This window comes from Vidua chalybeata, chromosome 15 (assembly GCF_026979565.1).
Source record: "Vidua chalybeata isolate OUT-0048 chromosome 15, bVidCha1 merged haplotype, whole genome shotgun sequence".
NCBI lineage: Eukaryota > Metazoa > Chordata > Aves > Passeriformes > Viduidae > Vidua > Vidua chalybeata.
In genome coordinates, this window is record NC_071544.1 from 16,516,639 (window position 1) to 16,535,976 (window position 19,338).

The window sequence follows — 19,338 nt, forward strand, 5'->3', positions numbered from 1 at the left end:
GGCAGCGCTGGCACACCATGAGATGCTGTCAGTCCATCAGGATGGAGCTGGGCCAAGCTGGGAGTATCCTTGGTGGGAGTCCAAGGATAAGGGAGCTGGTTCAGCCTGAAGAAAAGGAGGCTCAGGGGTGACCTTACCACTCTCTACAGCTCCTGAGAGGTGGCTGTGCTCAGCTGGGGTTGGGCTCTTTCTCCAGGCAGCACTGACAGAACCAGAGGACACAGCCTCAAGCTGCACCACAGGAAATACAGGTTGGATATTAGGAAAAAGTTTTTTACAGAAAGGTGATAAAGTTCTGGAATGGCTGCCCAGGGAGGTGGTGGAGTCCCCATCCCTGGGTGTGTTTAAAATCAGACTGGATGTGTTTAAAAAAAGACTGGATGTGTTTAAACCAAGACAGGGTGCCAGGGTTTAGTTGAGGTGATGGGGCTGGGTTGGACTCAATGATCTTGAAAATCTCTTCCAACCCAGTGATTCTGTGATTCTGTGTGATTCTGTGTGTGACTCTGTGAATTCTGTGTAACTCTGTGTGTGATTCTGTGACTCTGTGTGTGATTCTGTGAATTCTGTGTGTGATGCTGTGTGTGATTCTGTGAATTCTGTGATTCTGTGTGACTCTGTCACTCTGTGTGTGACTCTGTGACTGTGTGTGACTCTGTGACCCTGTAACTCTGAGTGTGACCCTGTGACTCTGTGTGTGCTCTGTCACTCTGTGTGTGACTCTGTCACTCTGTGTGTGACTCTGTGACTCTGTGTCTGTGTGTGACTCTGTGTGTGACTCTGTCACTCTGTGACTCTGAGTGTCACTCTGTGACTCTGTGTGTGAATCTGTGACTCTGGGTGTGACTCTGTGTGTGATTCTGTGTGTGATTCTGTGTGTGTCTGTGTGTGACCCTGTGACTCTGAGTGTGACTCTGTCACTCTGTGTGTGACTCTGTGACTCTGTGTGTGACTCTGTGTGTGTCTGTGTGTGACTCTGAGTGTGACCCTGTGACTCTGTGACTCTGAGTGTGACCCTGTGACTCTGAGTGTGACCCTGTGACTCTGAGTGTGACTCTGTCACTCTGTGTGTGCTCTGTCACTCTGTTTGTGACTCTGTGTGTGACTCTGTGTGTGATTCTGTGTGTGTCTGTGTGTGACTCTTGAGTGTGACCCTGTGACTCTGTGTGTGCTCTGTCACTCTGTGTGTGTCTGTGTGTGACTCTGTGTGTGACTCTGTGACTCTGAGTGTGACCCTGTGACTCTGTGTGTGACCCTGTGACTCTGTGTGTGCTCTGTCACTCTGTGTGTGTCTGTGTGTGACTCTGTGTGTGACCCTGTGACTCTGTGTGTGCTCTGTCACTCTGTGTGTGTCTGTGTGTGACTCTGTGTGTGACTCTGTGACTCTGAGTGTGACTCTGAGTGTGACCCTGTGACTCTGTGTGTGCTCTGTCACTCTGTGTGTGACTCTGTCACTCTGTGTGTGTCTGTGTGTGACTCTGTGTGTGACCCTGTGACTCTGAGTGTGACCCTGTGTGTGACCCTGGAGTGGAAGCCCCCTTACCTTGCAGTACTCATCAATGGGGATCAGGCGTTTGACCGCCACGTCGCGGATGTGGCTCCGGCGGAAGAGGATCTTCCCTGAAACACGAGAGGAGACAAGGGCAGCTCAGCACAGCACCTTTGGGATCTCTCTGCCAGGACCTTTTCCCTGCACCCCCTCTTGTTCCCAGCAGCACCATACCCATAAAAGCCCATTTCCTCATATGGATTACACACCTCATCAGAATCAGGCACAGTTCCAGTGGCAAGGACATTCCGGGAGAGAGCAGAGGAAAGAGCTCCCAGCAAACTGCATCCCCCTGCTCTCTCAGCAGTGTGGCAATGATGAGGAGCAGCCCCCACCAAAGCACACCTCTCTGTTTGCTGGTGTGCAAGTCTAGGGTGGACAAAATCCCTGGCAAACGCTGGCAGGACATCCCCTGTCCCATTGCCCAGGGTGTCCAGGTCCAGTGTGGGCAGCAGCCAGGCCAGAGGGTTTTTCCCTGTGCAGCTCCTGGTGCTGGAAGCCACAGTGTCTGCAGCTCTGAGTCAGACCTATAGAATTTTCCTTCCTGTCTGGGCTTTATTTTTGTTCTCCATTAATGGGATCCTCTTGCCACTCCGTTTCCTCCCCTCTGGCTTAGGGCACAGGCCTCCTTCCTTTGAAGCCTAATGAGTCCTAAATGCTTCAAGCTGCTCTCTCAGAGAACAGCTTCTCTGGCTTAAGGAGACAAAAGCCATTAGCAGACAGTGAAACAGATCCCTGATCAAAAGGGTTGGTGCTGGCAGGATTCCAGACCCGCTTCCCAAAGCTCCAGGAACTGGCACTGCTCTGCAACACAATCACCTGGAAAACTGTGGTTTGGAGGGGTGGGTGGCAGTGAAGTTCCCTCAAGTTCCTCCTGGCATCTCCAATACCACAGGAAAGTCTTTTCTTTTGTGCCTGTTTGACTTTCCAATCCCATCCCTGAACCCAAGGAGAGCAACAACCCCTTCATCTATCAAAGGGGTCACCACAGGGCAACCCAGAAGCCAAACTCCCCTCACTCCAGCCTTGCAAACCACATGAGAGCAGGGAAAAAGCACTTGGGGAGTCACATCGTGGCTTTGTCCCTTTGTCCCTGGAATTACTGAAGCCAGGGGCTGGATACTACTAAGAACAGGACACAGGAAAATGGTCACATGATTCTGACAATTTTAAATCCAGGGCTGAGTCATTGATCAGAATTTTAAGTCCAGGGCTGGGTGATTTATCCCAGTTTGAAACCCAGGGCTGGGTCACCCCCTGTGCCTCTCCCTGACTTGGCCAGGAGCTGGATCACGGGTGACTTGTGCAAGCTGCCAATGCATTTTTGAAGCAGAGATGAACTAAAGCCAAGCCAACTTCAGCTTGCAAAGAGCTCGAGCAAGAACCTTCTGGAGGAGCCAGATCTCCTGCCAGGCTCAGTTAGTGCTTTGGCACAGGATTGAATCCACTCAGAGGCAGCTCCATCCTTGCCCTGCAGTGGAAGGGATGGGGTCAGGCCAGCTCAGCCCAGGATTGCTCCTCATTTCTGGGCCCTTGGCAGCAGGGCTGGGACACTGATGGTGGAAATGCTCTGCTCTGCAGTGCAGTCCCCAGAGCATGCCAAGAAGAGCCAAATCTGGCAGCCTTTGTGACAGAGTGAGAACAAAACCCCCTCTATTCAATCTTCTCCTATTTTGAGGGTGAATAGCCTGGGAGCAGGGAATTTGTCTGCAAAGACTGGGAACAGCACCCAGGCTGGAGCTCCATCCCTTGCCCTGAGCAATTCTTTCCCCCCTGACAAGAGAATGATCAAGTTTTGCCTTTGCATCAGCAATCCCAGTGTGTTTGCTGCCGAGGACTCTGCTTGAATGATGATTGCTAGAAAGATGAATGGATCACACCAGTTCTGTTGGCAGGGGTAAGGAATGGCTGTGTTGGTTCTAGGTCTGCCAAAATGAAATCACTGAGGGTGGGTAGGTTATAAATGGCTGAAATAATAAGCTCTGGGTGTGGGAATATTGAAATGTTTAACAAACATATGCTAGTGAGTAATAATAATGAAAAGAATACAGTTTGGGGGAATAAATTCATCACAAGTGATCTTAAATTAGCCCAGGCATGGAGCATATGAACCAGCAGGAAACCCAGCTCCTCTCTCTATTTGCTCTAGATCTGGTATTTTTCAACAAGGAAGTTTATTTTCTATCAAAAAGCTGACTTTAATCAAAATGCCTAATTAACATAATTGCAGCCCCTTCAGTGCTGCCAAATCCAGCAATGGAAACCCTTGAGTTGAGAGGCAGGAGAGAGCAGGAAACCACTTCCCTCCTGGAAGGGAAAGGTGGGCAACTTGCAGGGTCAGGGAGAAATGCCCAGCATTTCCCTGGGCATGTTTTCCTTGGCCCAGGCCTAAATCTGGGAATAGCAGAGCTGTCCAGTGGGGACATGGACAGAGACATGGACACTGAGGGGTGCAGAGAGCACAGGAATGATGCTGCAGCTCCAGGGGATGGCTCCCACCCCCTCATTCCCAGCGCTCTGATTCTTTTGGCTGCTTCCAGGACCTGTAAGGATCCTCAGGCAGGTTCTGGAAGTGTCCAAGGCCAGGCTGGACGTGGCTTGGAGCTACCTGGGATAATGGATGTGCCCTGCCCATGGCAGGGGTGGGATGAGGTGACCTTTAAGGTCCCTTCCAACCCAAACCATCCCATGGCCCCGCGATTCCCAACTCATTTTTGCCCTCCCAGCACTGCTCCTGCCTCAGGATGGGGAACACCAAGGACAAGACAGGTGAAGGGAGGCAGCTCTGCTGGTAATGGGGTTTGCCATCAGCTGCAAAGGCCAGTGCTGCTGCAGGCTCCATTAGCCCAGCTTCCCTCTCTTGTCACGATGCCAGGGCTCAGAAATAATTAGATTTTCTTATTTACATAGATAATGCTATGCATGAGCAATGAGGCTCCATCCCTGCTGGCACCAGGAGTTCCCTCCAGCAGGAAGTGTGGTAAAATACACTGTCCTTTACACAAACAAACAAAGCTGAGAGAACGTTCATCACCCAGGAATGTGTCAAACAAGTTGATTTTGGAAAAAAAGACTGAGATAAGGCTCTGACACACAATGGCTGCCCTGGCTGTGCAAGCACCCACGCTCCAGGATGTGCTGCCTGCTCCTTCTGCACTTAAAAAATTAATCCCTACAAAGGAAAAGAGAAGCTCTGCTGAGGGAATTCTGTCTGGCCATGAAAATTCCTCTGGTGCCAGAAAGGATCTGTTCCCCAGGAGTGGAAGAACCAAACTCCTCTGTGGGTAATCAAGGCTGATTTGCTTTATCTGATTGATTTGCTTGCATCTGATTGACCCAGAGCAAAAATTGATGGAGCAGCTCCCAAAGAGGGGGTGGGGGACTGGAAAAAAAAAATGCAGCCTGGCCCTCACTGCCTCAGGCCTTCATTGGGATTGAGAAGTGTCAGGAAAGCTTGGGGAAAATTGGCTGATAAGGAATTTGGGTCTCCAGCAGTGTGAGACAGAGCAGGCAGGCCACAGGAGGGGTTAATCTCTCCAAACAAACAAAACCAGGGAAACAGGGCTCTGCAAATCGTTCCCTCCTGTGGGAATTCTCCAGGCAGAGCTGGGGTTATACTGGGAGCAAGGAGCTGGGCAAAAAAAAAAGAAAAAAAAAAGAAAAAAAAAAAAAAAAAAAAAAAACAACAAAAAAAAACCAGACAGAGGGACCTTAAGTAGTGAAATTGTGGGGCCAAAGGCTGGATGTGCAGCAAGCTGAGAATCCCAAAAACATCCCCCTGGCCATCCCAGCTGTGAACCAAGGCAGGGATTCCAAGGGTGGAAAAGCAGCTGTGCCTCCTGCTTTACCCCAAAGGAGTCCCCCCACTCTGCCCCCTCGGAAAGAATTCACTGCTCTGCACCTTTCAAATCACATCCAGACTTTCCCCAGCACGGGTTCCAAACTCACTTCAGAAAAAAGGCAGCCCTGAATGTACACATAATTAATCCCAGCCCCTGGAGCAGCCAGTTATTCCTGGGATGGGGGATCAGCCATGGGAGATGGTGTTTCCAGGAGTCCTACACTTAGAATCTGCTCTGTGCAGGGGTTCAGAATGCCCTCCCAACCTGCTACAGCAGAGATCCCATCTTGTTAGAGCACAAAATAACAATTAGGACCCTTGCCCCACCTCCAGCTCACAGGAAGATGCAACAGGACTGAGCAAAGTCAGGTACCATAGCTGGAAAATGGAGGAGTTTTCCCCCACTGCCTTCACAAAGATTTTGTGGGAGCTAAAGCACCCTCACACTTATTCTGGGAGAAAAAGCCCAAGTTTGTGGGTGGCACTGATGCCCACAGCCAGCAGCCTGGTGGGCTGGGAAGGGAGCAGAAAGAAAGCCTAATTCTGCTTTGAAAAATCACCTCCCCACAAACCTCCTTTCTCCTGCTCCCTTCTCGGGACTTCACTCCTGTCCCAAGCAGCTAAATCTTCCTAAAAAGCAATTTTACAGCCAAAGTGAGCTCAGCCTCAGGCAACCCCTCCTTGCCGAGGCTCACGTTTCCAGCGAGGCAGGAAAGCTGGCCAGGATCTGCTCCAGGCCATGGGGCTTGGAAGGCTCCACGTTCCTTAGAAAAGCTGTTTCCTGAAGGATCTGGCACAGCCCTCCCCAGCTGAGCTCATTTGTTTTCTCTGCTCCTTCTTTCCTGGGGTCTCCACGCCGTCATGTCCCGGCCAGGCAGGGGGGAAGCCTGGTGTGGGTGTCCCAGCTGGGCACCAGCAGGGCTCTGCTCCTCTGCAGCTGCCCCAGAGCCGTGCCAAGGGGCACAGCTGGTGCCAGGCACGGGCTGGGTGCTGCCACAGCTGCTCCAGCACCACAAAAAAGCTCTGCCAGGGGCTCAAGGCCAGCTCAGAGAGCTCAAAGAGCACTTCAAATTCCCCTCTGAGCTTTCCAGGCACAGAGCAGGAGCACTGCCAGGAAAATCCAAACCCCACCACGCTCTGCTGTGGGGTGAAGGTGGTGCCAACAGCCAGAAAGGGACAAGCCCTGGCCCCAAAGCTCAAGTGCAGCTGCTCTGCTTTGGAGGACCCAGCTCTGTGGCTCCACGAGAGCTGAGTGGGCTGAAGGACTTGCACTTACAAAAGCCCCTTCTGATAGCATCAAAGACCTGCTTCGAGAGGCCAGAGTCTCCAGAAATTTCCCATAAAAAGTCAAATCCTCCAAGCAGGCACTCACAAAATGAGGCAACACAAAGCCAGCAGAGTTCCTGTGGGCTGGGTGTTGTAATGTGGGGCAGTCCTGGAGCTCTTTCCCATTCCAGGAAACCAGCCTGACACACAAACCCCGTGGCACCTCCTCAAGTCGTGGTGCTGACCCTCAGCTTGGGACACTCTGGGGTTTGGTAAGGAAGCCAGAGTTGCAGGAGCTGTTTTTGAGAGCTGCTGATGCTGTTCTGCAAGGGGCTTCCCAGAAAGCAGAGGGCTTGCAGGAAACCACAGCAGCCCAAACTCCCCTGGTAATGAAATTCAGATGCTCCAAATGGGATTGGGAACAAACTCCAGTATTCCCAGAAGACGGACACAATCAAAACCCCAGCAAGTCTGGGGAGATAGAACCACGTTTTTGTCCCAGGCTGCTTGACTGAGCTCACCTGGATGGCAGCTCTGGGCTGAGAGAGACAAAGCTGGGGGTCAGCTGTGACAAAACTCGTTGTCATCCCAAACTGGGAAGGCAAAGAACTGCTCCAGAAAGGAATCAGGCTCCAGTACAGCCAGCAAATATTGAAAGAGCCTTCCCCAGGTGAAATCCTCTTTCAGAAGCAGAGCTTGCCCACCCTGTCTCTGGGGAGGTTCTGGTTCTGAGCTGCTCCAGGGAAAGCCAGCAGCTCCTGACTGCTCCAGGAGCCTGGAGGGCAAAGGCACCACGATTCCCACCTCCAGGAGCACAACTTCCCTGAAGCACAGCGCTCCTGGAGCTGGCCCAGCCTTTATTTTCCAGCAATTTCCACCCCCTTTCTTTCCCACAGTGGAAATCCCAGTGACACGTTTCTGAGCGAAGGGAAACTCTTCCAACACCAAGGAGAAACAAATATCGGTGAGTGCGAGCAGCAGAGCTCTGACCAGGCTTCCCTCCCAGAAACTGCAGCATTTTGGTGGGAATTTTCTGCAAGTGCAGCATGGCCAAAGCACAAATCCAATTTTTCCAAGTGATGCCCTTTGCCAGTTTGGCTTCCACCTCTCCCTGCTGGCAGGAGCACTTGTACAGCAAGAGCATTTCTGCTGTAACTCCAGGTGAGCTTTGCTTTTGCTGATGCTACAATGCCAGGACAAGCCAGAATCAGAAACCCAGACCGGATTCTCTTGCTCAGAAAGGGGTGGAAATTATTATTTTTTTTTTTTTTTTCCACACCACTCGGAGAAAAGCAAAGCCCACAAAGGCCTTTATGTTTCTAGAAGAGCCGGGAGGCAGAGCACAGCACAAAGGGCTGCACTAAACAGATCTGACAGCCACTGGAAGTGATTATGGTGCCGTGACATTCCTAAATATCCTCATTAGCTGCTCAGGGCTGGGGGTAAAGACAACTCTGTGGTCAAAGAGACTCCCCACAGGCTGCTTATTTTCCCAAGGCATGTTAGGGCTCTTTTTTCCCCCCCACAGCAGGAATCCCCCACACCACAAAGTGCCACGGATTATCACATCTGCTCCCTGGGCATAAAACCACTGGTGCTGGACATGTCACAGAAACCCTGTCTTTGGGCAGTCCCTCCCAAACACCACGGCAGGAAGCCAAGGCTGCCAATCAGCTGGGATTCCACTGCTCTTTCCTTCCCTCTGGATGTCCCCTGGAGCTGCATGGCACGGGGAAAGCACTTCTGGGGAGCCTCACACCACCCTCAGCCCAGTGCCTGTGGGGTTCTCGGTCTTCCACTCAACAATCCTGGAGGTTCAGAGAAATCCTGAGGGGTTTAGCACCCACTGGGCACACTGCTAACAAATCCAGAGGTTTTAAAGGACACACTGCAGGCCAAGAACTCGCTGTTGCTCAGATGCTGCAGCAGATAAGAGCTAAAATACGTGTATGCCCCCCCACGTGTGTGTGCTCCCAGTCCCACAGACTGGGAAAGAGCTCCTGCCATGCCAAAACCAGCAGGGATTTTGCTGGAGCCCCCTGTCCTACCTGGCAGAAAGGGGATGATCCTTTGCTTGGGGTCCTTCTGGCCTCCTTCCATGGGGAACTTGTCCAGCATCTGCATCTAGGAAAGGAAATGCAAGAGAGGTGAGCAAAGTCAGGGATTCACTGGCAGGACACAAAGCCACTCTGCCCAGGAGGGGACGAAGCAGGAGAGGGGACAGAACATGCCCAGAGACATCCAATATCCAAATAATTCCCTCCATTTTCCTTTGGGAGGAAGAGGAGGGAGATGCAAACTCTCCTTTGGTTTCCCCAGGGCATGGATCTGAAGTGTCCCCCAGGATTTCTGCAGCTGCCTGGTGTCCCCAGGGTCCTGAAATGGGTCTGACTGTCCCCGTTGGAGCTCCCTGCCTACAGGATTCACATTTATGGAAGCACTGGAGAAAACCTGCCCAGGAAGTGTCCTGAGCACCTGGAAAGTCTGACCAGCCCTCTGCAGCCCTGCACATGCAGCAGTTACACTTTTTTTTCCCTTGGATCTCAACCACTGGGATCAATTATTGAGGTTTGGTGCAGAGGGGATGGCTGGAAGGAGGTATTTTCCCCTGCATTTTGAGAAGAAATTAAAGACTCCCCCAAGACTCCCAAAGACAACAGGAAAACCAGAAAGAGCTCTCAGAGTGAAAACAAGAGAGCTCAGAACCTGGGTGGCGCTGAGCACAGCTGGGAGGAGTTTGTGAGGAAAAAAAACGTCCCCAAACCTGACACCAGCCAGGGACTGTGGTGACATTCCAGCAGCCCCAGGGAGGACTTGGCTCCCCAGGCAAGGCAAGATCTCTTCCCTCAGTCCATGAACATCCAGGCTGTGCCGTGGCTGTTGGAAGCACTCCTGCTGTGCTGTGGGGCAGAGGTGCCCTGGCCCTGCTCCTCCTGCAGGGGAGAGCTCAGGAGAGCTTGTGGCTGGAGAGGGCTGAGGAGAACAAGGCACAGACACTGCACATCTGATTGTGCTTAAACCCTGGAGGGGCTGGGGGAAACCCTGGAGGCACTGGGGACAATCCTGGAGGCACTGGGGAAAATCCTGGAGGCACTGGGAGCAAACTGGAGGCACTGGGGGAAACCCTGGAGGCACTGGGGACAATCCTGGAGGCACTGGGGAAAATCCTGGAGGCACTGGGGGCAATCTTGAAGGCACTGGGAGCAATCTGGAGGCACTGGGAGCAAACTGGAAGTACTGGGAGCAATCTGGAGGCACTGGAAGCATTTCTGGAGGCACTGGGAGCATTTCTGGAGGCACTGGGAGCATTTCTGGAGGCACTGGGATCAATCTGGAGGCACTGGGAGCATTTCTGGAGGCACTGGGATCAATCTGGAGGCACTGGGAGCATTTCTGGAGGCACTGGGATCAATCTGGAGGCACTGGGAGCATTTCTGGAGGCACTGGGGGCAATCTGGAGGCACTGGGAGCATTTCTGGAGGCACTGGGGGCAATCTGGAGGCACTGGGAGCATTTCTGGAGGCACTGGGATCAATCTGGAGGCACTGGGAGCATTTCTGGAGGCACTGGGATCAATCTGGAGGCACTGGGAGCAATCCTGGAGGCACTGGGGGCTCTCCCTGCCCCTGCTGGCAGAGCTCTGTGAGCCTCCAAGGCACGGATGGAGCAGGCTGTGCCTGGGCTGTGCCTCTGGCCACATCCCTTCCCAGCCTTGTGATCCCACCAAATCCATCCAGAACTCCAGCCCAGCCCATCTCCATCTCCTTCTGCTGCACTGCAAAGCTGCTGCTCAGCGTGGGGACCCTTCTCTTTGTTCCAGCCCAGTGGCACCAGCACCACCCCAGTCAGACCAGACCTGCCTGGGCTGGCACCATTTGGCCTGGAAGGAACAAATTGCTCTTTTTTTTTTCCTGCTGGAAGGAGGAAAAGGGATTGCAGAGTGCCTGGAGCAGCCTCTGGCACTCACAGGAAGGGGAGAAGGTGGGGAAGGAGAGGGCAGGGGGTGATCCCATGGATCCCAGCCACGTCACACAGCTCTGGAGGAGGCAGCAGCAAACACCAGCTCATCAGTGCTCCTGGGCATGAGCCTGTGGGAAGGACAGCTGAGAACCTCACTCCAGGGAAAACAAGCCCAGAGCTGGCTGTGGGCAGGGGAGGCAGCTTGGGATAAAAATCCAGGAGCACGGAGCCACAGAAAGGCAGCCTGGGGCTGGGGGCTCCTCCAGTGAGCAGGACACACCCAAAAAGCACAGAAGAGAGAGTGGAAAAGAGCAGCTCCAGACCCAGGGGATGCCACCAGAGACAAGGAAGAGGCAGCTGGCAGGGCTCCAGGCTCCGGGGTTCCCCGTGTCCTCCCTGCCCCGCAGATTTTGCAGGATGGGGATGCAGCACAGGTTGTCACGCTGCTCCTGCCAAGGAAAGCCAAGGAAAGCAGCTCCAGCTCTGGGAAAGGGATGGGAAAAGGGTGAAAGTGCAGCAACCCCACAAACCCCGGGGGAGGGACACAGGGACAGGCACCAGAGGGTGGTGTGCAGATTCCAGTGCCAAATTTTCGAGGTAGAGCACCCTTTCCCCAGGCACGCAGGCAGCAGAGCTGGGGGAGGGAGGAGGTTTGTGGCATGGGGAGACTCCCACGAACCCTCTCTGCAGCAAATGCTCCCCTCCAAGCCCCAAACAGCACTGCTCACACCCCATTCCCAGAGGGGGCCAGCCAAGACCCCCGGGGAGGGGGGCAGACAGGGCAGCAGAGATGCAGACAGACACAAAACACAGGAGAGCACAGAGGGGCCAAGTCTTGCTCTCAGCAATGCACCCAGCCAGCTCAGGGAGAAAAATGAAGGGGAAAAAAAAAAAAACAAAACCCAGCAACAATTAATCTATTGTTTCTCCCTTCCAAGATTATTTTTAAGTATTTCTGACAGAGAAGGAAAAAGAAAAAGGCTGGGGTGGATGCAGTCTGAAGAATTCTGGTGTCTGTTATGACAGAGGAAGCTGTTGTATCCCAATTTTATGGACCCCTCTGCAGCAGGGAGAGGGATCACAGCTTCCCAGAGCCTGGAGGCAGGACTGGGGCACGGAAACTCCAGGGGGGGACCCAGCCCAGGCCTCCCACACCAGCACAGGGCACATCTATCCACATCTATCTCCACCACCACCAGCTAATCTTATCAGCTGGCTGTTTTCCTTAGGCAGGAATGTCTGGGCAGTGAGTCTGGAGTGAGGCAGACTGTGAGAACTCCCTGAGCTGTCCATTAACGGGGAAATGCAGGGAAAATAAACCAGGAGAACACCCCCAGGGATGGGCAGCCTTGGAAAAGCAGCTTGGTACCAACAGCCCTCACTCAGGCTGGCAGAGAGCTGCTTCACCGACAGGAAACCCTGTAAGATAATATCCTAATTAGACCAATTAAGAGAGCTGCAGGGGATCCCAGGGAGAGGGGAATGCCCTTGCTCAGCAGGATTGCTGGCAGGCAGAGGGCTTTGCCCAAAAAGGAGCTGATGGTGCAGTGCCAGAGGGTTTTACACCACGCACACAGGGTGACCCCAGAGATCTGGCTGCTGCAGGAGAGGGCCCCAGGTGTCCCAGCCTGCGAGCAGGACGTGGCACTTCCCAGCTGGAAAAAGCTTGGAGAAATTGCTGCCAAAAACACCCCCAGCCTCGGGCCAAGTGCCAGCAGGTAATTTGGTGTGCCAAGCTTTGCTGCTCCTCTCATGTCCACAATGCAGTGGAAGAGTTTTTCCTCATCAAGAAGATTTGCTGAATGAGACGAGAGGAATGGGCAGGAGCTGATGCCCAGGAAGTTCCACCTGAACATAGGGAAGAATTTCTTCCCTGGTCAGTGAACAGAGACCTGAGAGGGGATGGAATCTCCTCGCTGGGGACATTCCAGAGCTCTCCAGACACAGTCCTGTGCCCCGTGCTCGGGGATGGCCCTGCTGGAGCAGGGAGGTGGCACCAGTGACCCTCTGTGGTCACAATCCATCCTGGCATTCCGGGATTTGCTCTGCTCTGGCAGAGGTTCAGCCTAAAACCACGCTGCTCCTCTGTGGCCCAGCAAGAGAGAGCTGCCCTAACCCCTGCAATCCAGAGCAGAGGAGCCAGCTCCTGACGCCACTCGAAGGGAAAACGGGGGGAAAAAAAAAGGAGTTCAACAAAAGGCTTCCCAGTCTGGTGGCAGAGCCACAAGAGACTCTTTGTGAGCAGGAGCAGCACCAGCAGAGATGAGGCTGCTCTCATCCCACCCTCCCCAGCTCCCCCAGCCCGTCCCTGGCGGGCAGGGAATGCCCCAGGCATGTGGGGTGAGCCCTGCAGTGCCCCTCCTGACCCCCAGCTGCCCATCAGCCAGGCAAGCAGAGTCCTGCTCCAAACTGGGCTCACCAGTGTCCCACTGGGGAAGGGACACAGGTCCTGCCAGGGGGGAGCACCCGGCCCCGTGGGGACAGGACGAGGGTCCCAGCTCCAGGCTGGGAACCAGGGACTTCTCAAAGTGCTCCTGCAGATCAAAGCACTGGAATCAGCTGCTTTGGGAAACCTCTGCCAAGCAATAGTCTGGGCAAGAGACATCTGGCAGCAGCTCACAGGCCCCTGGTGTTTAGTCTCTTTGAGATCCTGCAAGAGGCACTTTCCCTGCATCCTCAAGGGCTGTCTGAACAAACAGGGGGTGAAAAAAAAAAAAAAAAAACAAAAACCACAGCAGCCCAGAAGACAGAGGGATTAACAAGGAGCAAGCTGAGATCCCAAATGTCTTGAATGAGACGAGAGAAATGGGCAGGAAGTGATGCCCAGGCAGTTCCACCTGAACACAGGGAAGAACTTCTTCCCTGGTCAGTGCCCAGCCCTGGGCTGACATGGATGTGGGTTCTGGGGAAGGGCTCCAGTGGTGCCACACCATTCCCATTCCACGGGCAAGGGGAGCTGGGTGTTCACAGCAGCAGGAGCTGCCAGGGCTGAGCAGGGTGAGGAGCCCCAGAGCACTTCAGCATCACCAGGAGGGGCAAGCCCGACCTCCCCAGCACCAGGAAATGGCATCACACAGGCTGCCTTGTGAAAACCTCATGGAAAACCTGAAGCATCGCTCAGCAATCGACAAAAAAATGAATTAACTGAGGTCGGAAGGGGAAAAAAAAAAAAAAAAAAAAGGCCACACAAATCGTCAGCAGCTGCCACTGCAGGAGAGATTTCCTGTGAGGTCACAGGCAGCATCAGGCACACTCTGGTGCCTGGGAGCAGCTCCTGGCATGGGGAGCACGGGGGTGGGCAGCACACACCCTCCACCCCTGGGGACCCCGGGACGGAGCCTCCACAGCTCCGTGTCACCCCATAAACCACGAGGGACACACCCAGGGAGCTGGCTGGGCTCTGCCTGCACCGGGGGGCTCTGGGCACGTGGCAGCTTCACATCTCCAGCTTTGGGCTGGGGTCAGCTGAGTCCAAAAAGCAGCTGGGCAAAAAGCTTCCACTGCCCAGGGCAGAGCTCTCCTGCCTGAGATTCCGCAGAGCCCCAGACTGCTTGGGGCTGGAAGGAACCTCGAAGTTCATCCAGTGCCACCCCTGCAGGGCAGGGACACCTCCCACTGTCCCAGGGTGCTGCAGCCTGGCCTTGGGCACTGCCAGGGATCCAGCACGAATGGGGCTACACACAAGAGTTGAAGCAGCTGAATTTGAGCCTTCAGCCCAAGGCAGGGAAAGATCTCACCTCCATCCACCTCCTTCTCCCCCTTCCTGGCTCTCCAGGAATTCCAAGCTGGTTTCCTGCCACTTTGGGGCGGGGGATCAGCCCCAGAAGGGTCTCAAATCCTCTTTTTAACACCCAAACTCCTCGCTGAGGGAGGTATTCCTCAAAATCTGCCATGAAACCATATTTTCTTCCTCTCCAGAAATGCCAAGTACCAGCCCATGGTTGATGGTAAAGGATCAGCCTGCAGAGGAAAATGGGAGCACAAGGAATTCTCCACAAGTTGCACAACTGCACCTGGTGTATTGAAAAATACCTGGTTTGGCTAATTTGACGTGGTGAAAAATGACATCCAAGTGAAACCCTCAATGTTCAGTCAAAGGCAGTATTAAAACAATAAATTCACCTCCCTTAATTACACCTCCAAGATCTGATTTCCACGCTGCCAGGTGAAGACAGCCACAAACCTCGTTTATAATTCACTACTCAGTGACTCACCCCTCCTGCAAGGGCCTCAAAGTGTGGTCCCAGCAAGGCAGAAAGGCTCAGGGAGCTGGAACTGGGAGGTGGAACTCACAGGGAACTCCTGGATGTCCCCATGCCACTGGAGACCTTTTTTTTTTTTTTTTAGGTAGGTTATTGCTCACTCTGCAATCCCAGAAAAGAGCAGAACATGGAAATCACCACAACAGGGGGTAGAGCAGCACCCTGGGGGTGGGAAGATGAGCAGAAGGAAAACCCTGGAGCCAGCATGGCACCACGGAGCCCTGCAGCATCCACCCACGTGGCCACCACATCACGTTTTCCCCTCTCCATTTTCTGGCTGCAAGGTCCCCTCCCCACTGGAAGCTGTGAGTCACAGGGGAAGGGCAGATCCTGAGCTCTTCCCCTAACCCAGCTGAGGGATCCAGCCCTTCCTCACACCCAGGAGAAGTCTGTGCTGCACCCAGTGATGGGATTGAGGAGACAGGCAAGCCCCAGGGCACGCTGGATAATGGGAAAAACACACAAGGGAAGCGAGGAAAAAGGAGCATCACTTCTTGGATGGAGCAAAAGAAGAGGTTAAATTGTTCCCCTGTGCCCAGGCCCCACAGGAGATCCCTGCAGAGGTTCACAGCCCTTTGCCAGGGGACCCCAAACTGCCAGAAATCCCTCACCAAAAGCACAGGAGCAGTGATTTACAGCAGCCTGGCAGCCCCGTGAGAGCCTCTGAAAGGGATGGGAAAGGAGTGAGGAATCGGGAGCGTGGGGAAACACCTTGTCCCTTCAGCTTCATCACCTTCCCCTGCAAGGGCAGGACAAGCCCAGCTCTCATTTCTGTCTCCCACTCCCCATCCAAGTGCACTTCTTGGCTGCCCAGGGTGTGTGGGAGGTGCTCAGAGCAGTCTGTGCTGTACCAGGAGGATTTAACAATAGAAGCAGGTCCTGGCCATTTCACAGAGACACAGCACTCCTTCACACTGATTTACTGCTCCCCGTCCTCAGCTTCTCCCCAGGCAGCATCAATCAGCTTGAAACTGGTTCATTTTGGATCCAGGGCTGCTGCCACATGATATAAATTGCAGGTCTTTCCACCAGCAAAGTGGCTGTGCTGGATTGATCAAAAGCACACCGAGACGCTGGGTCTCACGTCAGCCCAGACCCACAAAACCTCACCAAGCCCCCAGGGCACAGGCAGGCACCCCCCCAGGGACAGACCCCATGGCAAGGGGCAGCAGACGGGCCACCAGGGCGCTGGCAGGAAGGAGGAGCTGAATTCCCAGAGCTTTTCCAAGGATAAGTAGCTGGGGAGGGGAAGGGCATCAGCTCACCCCTGGCTCAGGGAGAGAGGAACCAGGAAAACCTTTAACCACTGCATTATCCAAAGACTTCCCCCAAAAAAATCCACACTGGATTGTCAGCACAAGCCCCAAGGGATGGAACTTTTATCCCTCCCATCTTTTTGGCTCCTTTCTCTCAGGCTCCCCCCCGGATCAGACCCTGCCATGCTTCCCCTGGGATGTGCTCCCCGCAGGGCTGGGAGCGCTGTCCCTGCCAAGTTTCCAGAAGGAAGGAGAGCAGGGGTGCCAGGAGGGATGAATGAACAGAGAAGAGGCTCAGGAGCCAGCCCTCCTTTGCCTTGGCTGAGCTGGGAACCAGGCACCATCCAAAGGGAACAGGCGGAGATGGACTCACAACACACCGGGCTGCACACTGCGACAGGGAGAGGAGCCTGGGACAAACCAAGAGCCAAGGAGAGCTGGTCCCAGCCTGGAATGAGCCATGGAGAGCTGTTCCCAGCCTGGAATGAGCCATGGAGTGCTGTTCCCAGCCTGGAATGAGCCATGGAGCCATGGAGAGCTGTTCCCAGCCTGGAATGAGCCATGGAGAGCTGTTCCCAGCCTGGAATGAGCCATGGAGAGCTGTTCCCAGCCTGGAATGAGCCATGGAGTGCTGTTCCCAGCCTGGAATGAGCCATGGAGAGCTGTTCCCAGCCTGGAATGAGCCATGGAGCCATGGAGAGCTGAAGTGAGCCATGGAGAGCTGTTCCCAGCCTGGAATGAGCCATGGAGAGCTGTTCCCAGCCTGGAATAAACCAAGAGCCATAGAGTGGTATTCCCAACCTGGAATAAGTCAGGAACCATGGAGTGCTGTTCCCAGCCTGGAATGAGCCATGGAGGACTGCTCCCAGCCTGGAATAAGTCAGGAACCATGGAGAGCTATTCCCAGCCTGGAATGAGCCATGGAACCATGGAGAGCTGTTCCCAGCCTGGAATGAGCCATGGAACCATGAAGCGCTGTTCCCAGCCTGGAATAAGCCATGGAATTCCCGGCACTGCTCCAGGAACTGAAGATGGTTTCTCCTGCCCAGCACTGCTGCGTGCCCTGGCTGTGTGCTGGCCTGGGAATGCTCACCCAGCACCACTCCAGGGAATCCGGGCTGCTGATCCCCAGGGGCAGGCACAGCCTCGCCTGCCAGGCAAGGAGGGGGTGCCAGCTGAGCCCACGCTAAGTCCCTGACCCGCCTGGCGCTGGCACGCTCGGGAATGCGCTGGCTGCTGCTGCCAAGGGCTGGAACGCTATAAATGGGAGACATTTGGAGAGAGAAAACATTAGGGAGCCAACTTTTAACTAGGCTGAAGTGCATTGGACTGTGCATGTTCTTTGTGGAGGGAGAGAGGAGGAGAGTGATGAAGGTCTTTGATGCGCTGCTGGAAAAATACCGGCTGTTCCTTCTGCAAACAGAAGGAGCCCTTATTTAATGGAAAGTGTTCCTCCTCCTCCTGAGTTCCAGGATGGGAATTCACTATTCCTACACTTCTGCAAGTGGTGTTTGAGCCCGTGGCTCTGGGTGCAGTCTGGGCACAGAGGACAAAGCAGTTGCTGGTGCTTTGTAGCAGGAGCCTGGCTGGAGGAAGCCGTGGGTTCTTCCCTGTCCTCAGTCACGCAGGGCCTGCCTTTCCTGATCCAACTGCCTGAGAGCGAGATCCTGCTGATTTATTTTTGTGGGAGGGTGAAACCACAAAGTTCATTGCACACACAACTGCTCAGAATTCTGCTGAACTCCATAAACCCTGGAGGGAAAAAAGAAATCCCCAAAGTGTTGAAATAAGATTCCTGTTACGAAAGAACTATTGAGAGAGCCCTGTTTACCATCCCTGGACACACAAAACCCTGCAGCTCCTGCAGCCACAGCCTGGCTGAGCTGTCTCAGGGCTTTGCCATCAAAGAGGCCGCCCAGATCAGGCATGACCCAGGAGAGGGGTGAATCCAGGCTGGCATTCCCACCTGCTGGAGCCCTGTGCTGCTGCGGGCACGTTACTCAGCACGGCTGCTCTTTGCTCTCCACATCAGCAGGATTAAGATAACACTCACTTCACCTCTGAGAACTCCTGCCAGGAGCCTGGCTTAAATAATGGAGGAGGAGGGAAAAGTGGAGGAGGAAGGGAAGGAGACAGAGGAAGGCAAGCTCTGAGCTCACAGTAATGGAAGCAAGAGGCTCATTTTAATTTTTCAGGCCTCCAACTGCCTGAAACAAGCGGATGAGAACAATTCCTCTTTGTGTGCCAGCTCCAGTCTTCAGAGCCCATTCAATGTGGTGGATTACTCAGAACCTCTCTGACTCCCCGAGACACAGACTTTCCCCTCTCCCTGCCTCTGCCTGGCGCCTGTGTGCACACAACAGGTGAGGAACCCCCTCCAGAAGGACCAGGCTCTGTTCCACGTGGAGATGGCAGGCACAGGCCACTGCCTGCTGCCAATTTTCTCATGGAAGTAGGCACCACTTCAACAGACTATTTATTTTTCGGTGTTCCACACAAAGCTGTTGGCCCCAGGGCGGCAGGACTCTCTCCAAGATGACACAGCTCCAGGTGGGTCAAAGCTGAAATTTTCCAGCAAAGAACCTGAAGGAGTTGTTAAACATATTGGACAAACAAGAGAACTGGGAAACACACTGGATGCACAGACAGACACGAATGGGAGGGAGAGCCAGAGCCAATTTTAATGCTGTTTCAAATTCCCAGTTTTTCTGTCCCTGAATTGTGCAGCGAGCACGTTTAGCCCAGCCTGTGTTGTGTCTCCAGCCCTGGCCTCAAAACTAAAGCTCTGTGCAGAGAAGCAGCCACAGAGCATCACCCTCTGCTGCAGCTCCAGCTGGGACAAGACTGAAGGATTTGACAGCAAGGGGAAAAGCCTTGGGGCAACCTCTCCCAAAGAGGGGCAGCCCTAAAACATGCCAGGGGGCAGCCAGGGGGGTCGGGCTCTGCTCCCAGGGAAGAGGAACAGGAGGAAAGAGAACGGTCTTGAGGCTCAGGGTGGACATCAGCAGGAATTTCCCCATGGAAAGGGTGCTCAGGCCCTGGAACTGCCCAGGGAGGTTTGGATCCCCATCCCTGGAGTGTCCCAGGAAGGGCTGGAGGTGGCACTCGATGCTCTGGGCTGGGGACAAGGTGGGGATGGGGCACAGCTTGGATTTGATGGTATCAGAGATTTTTTTTCCAACCTCAATAATTCTGGGATTCTGA

The 19,338-nt window shown here is 54.0% G+C and overlaps 1 protein-coding gene across 2 annotated transcripts in view; it reads right to left on the minus strand.

Moving 5' to 3' along the window:
• SH3PXD2B (SH3 and PX domains 2B) overlaps positions 1-19,338 on the minus strand; it is a 65,467-nt gene that overhangs the window by 30,867 nt on the left and 15,262 nt on the right. For both annotated transcript variants that reach the window (XM_053956780.1, XM_053956779.1), the window contains exons 3-4: positions 8,705-8,780; positions 1,544-1,620 (exon numbers count right to left, since the gene is read on the minus strand). In XM_053956780.1, the coding sequence (XP_053812755.1) occupies positions 1,544-1,620; positions 8,705-8,780 (153 nt within the window). The remainder of the gene's footprint in view (positions 1-1,543; positions 1,621-8,704; positions 8,781-19,338) is intronic.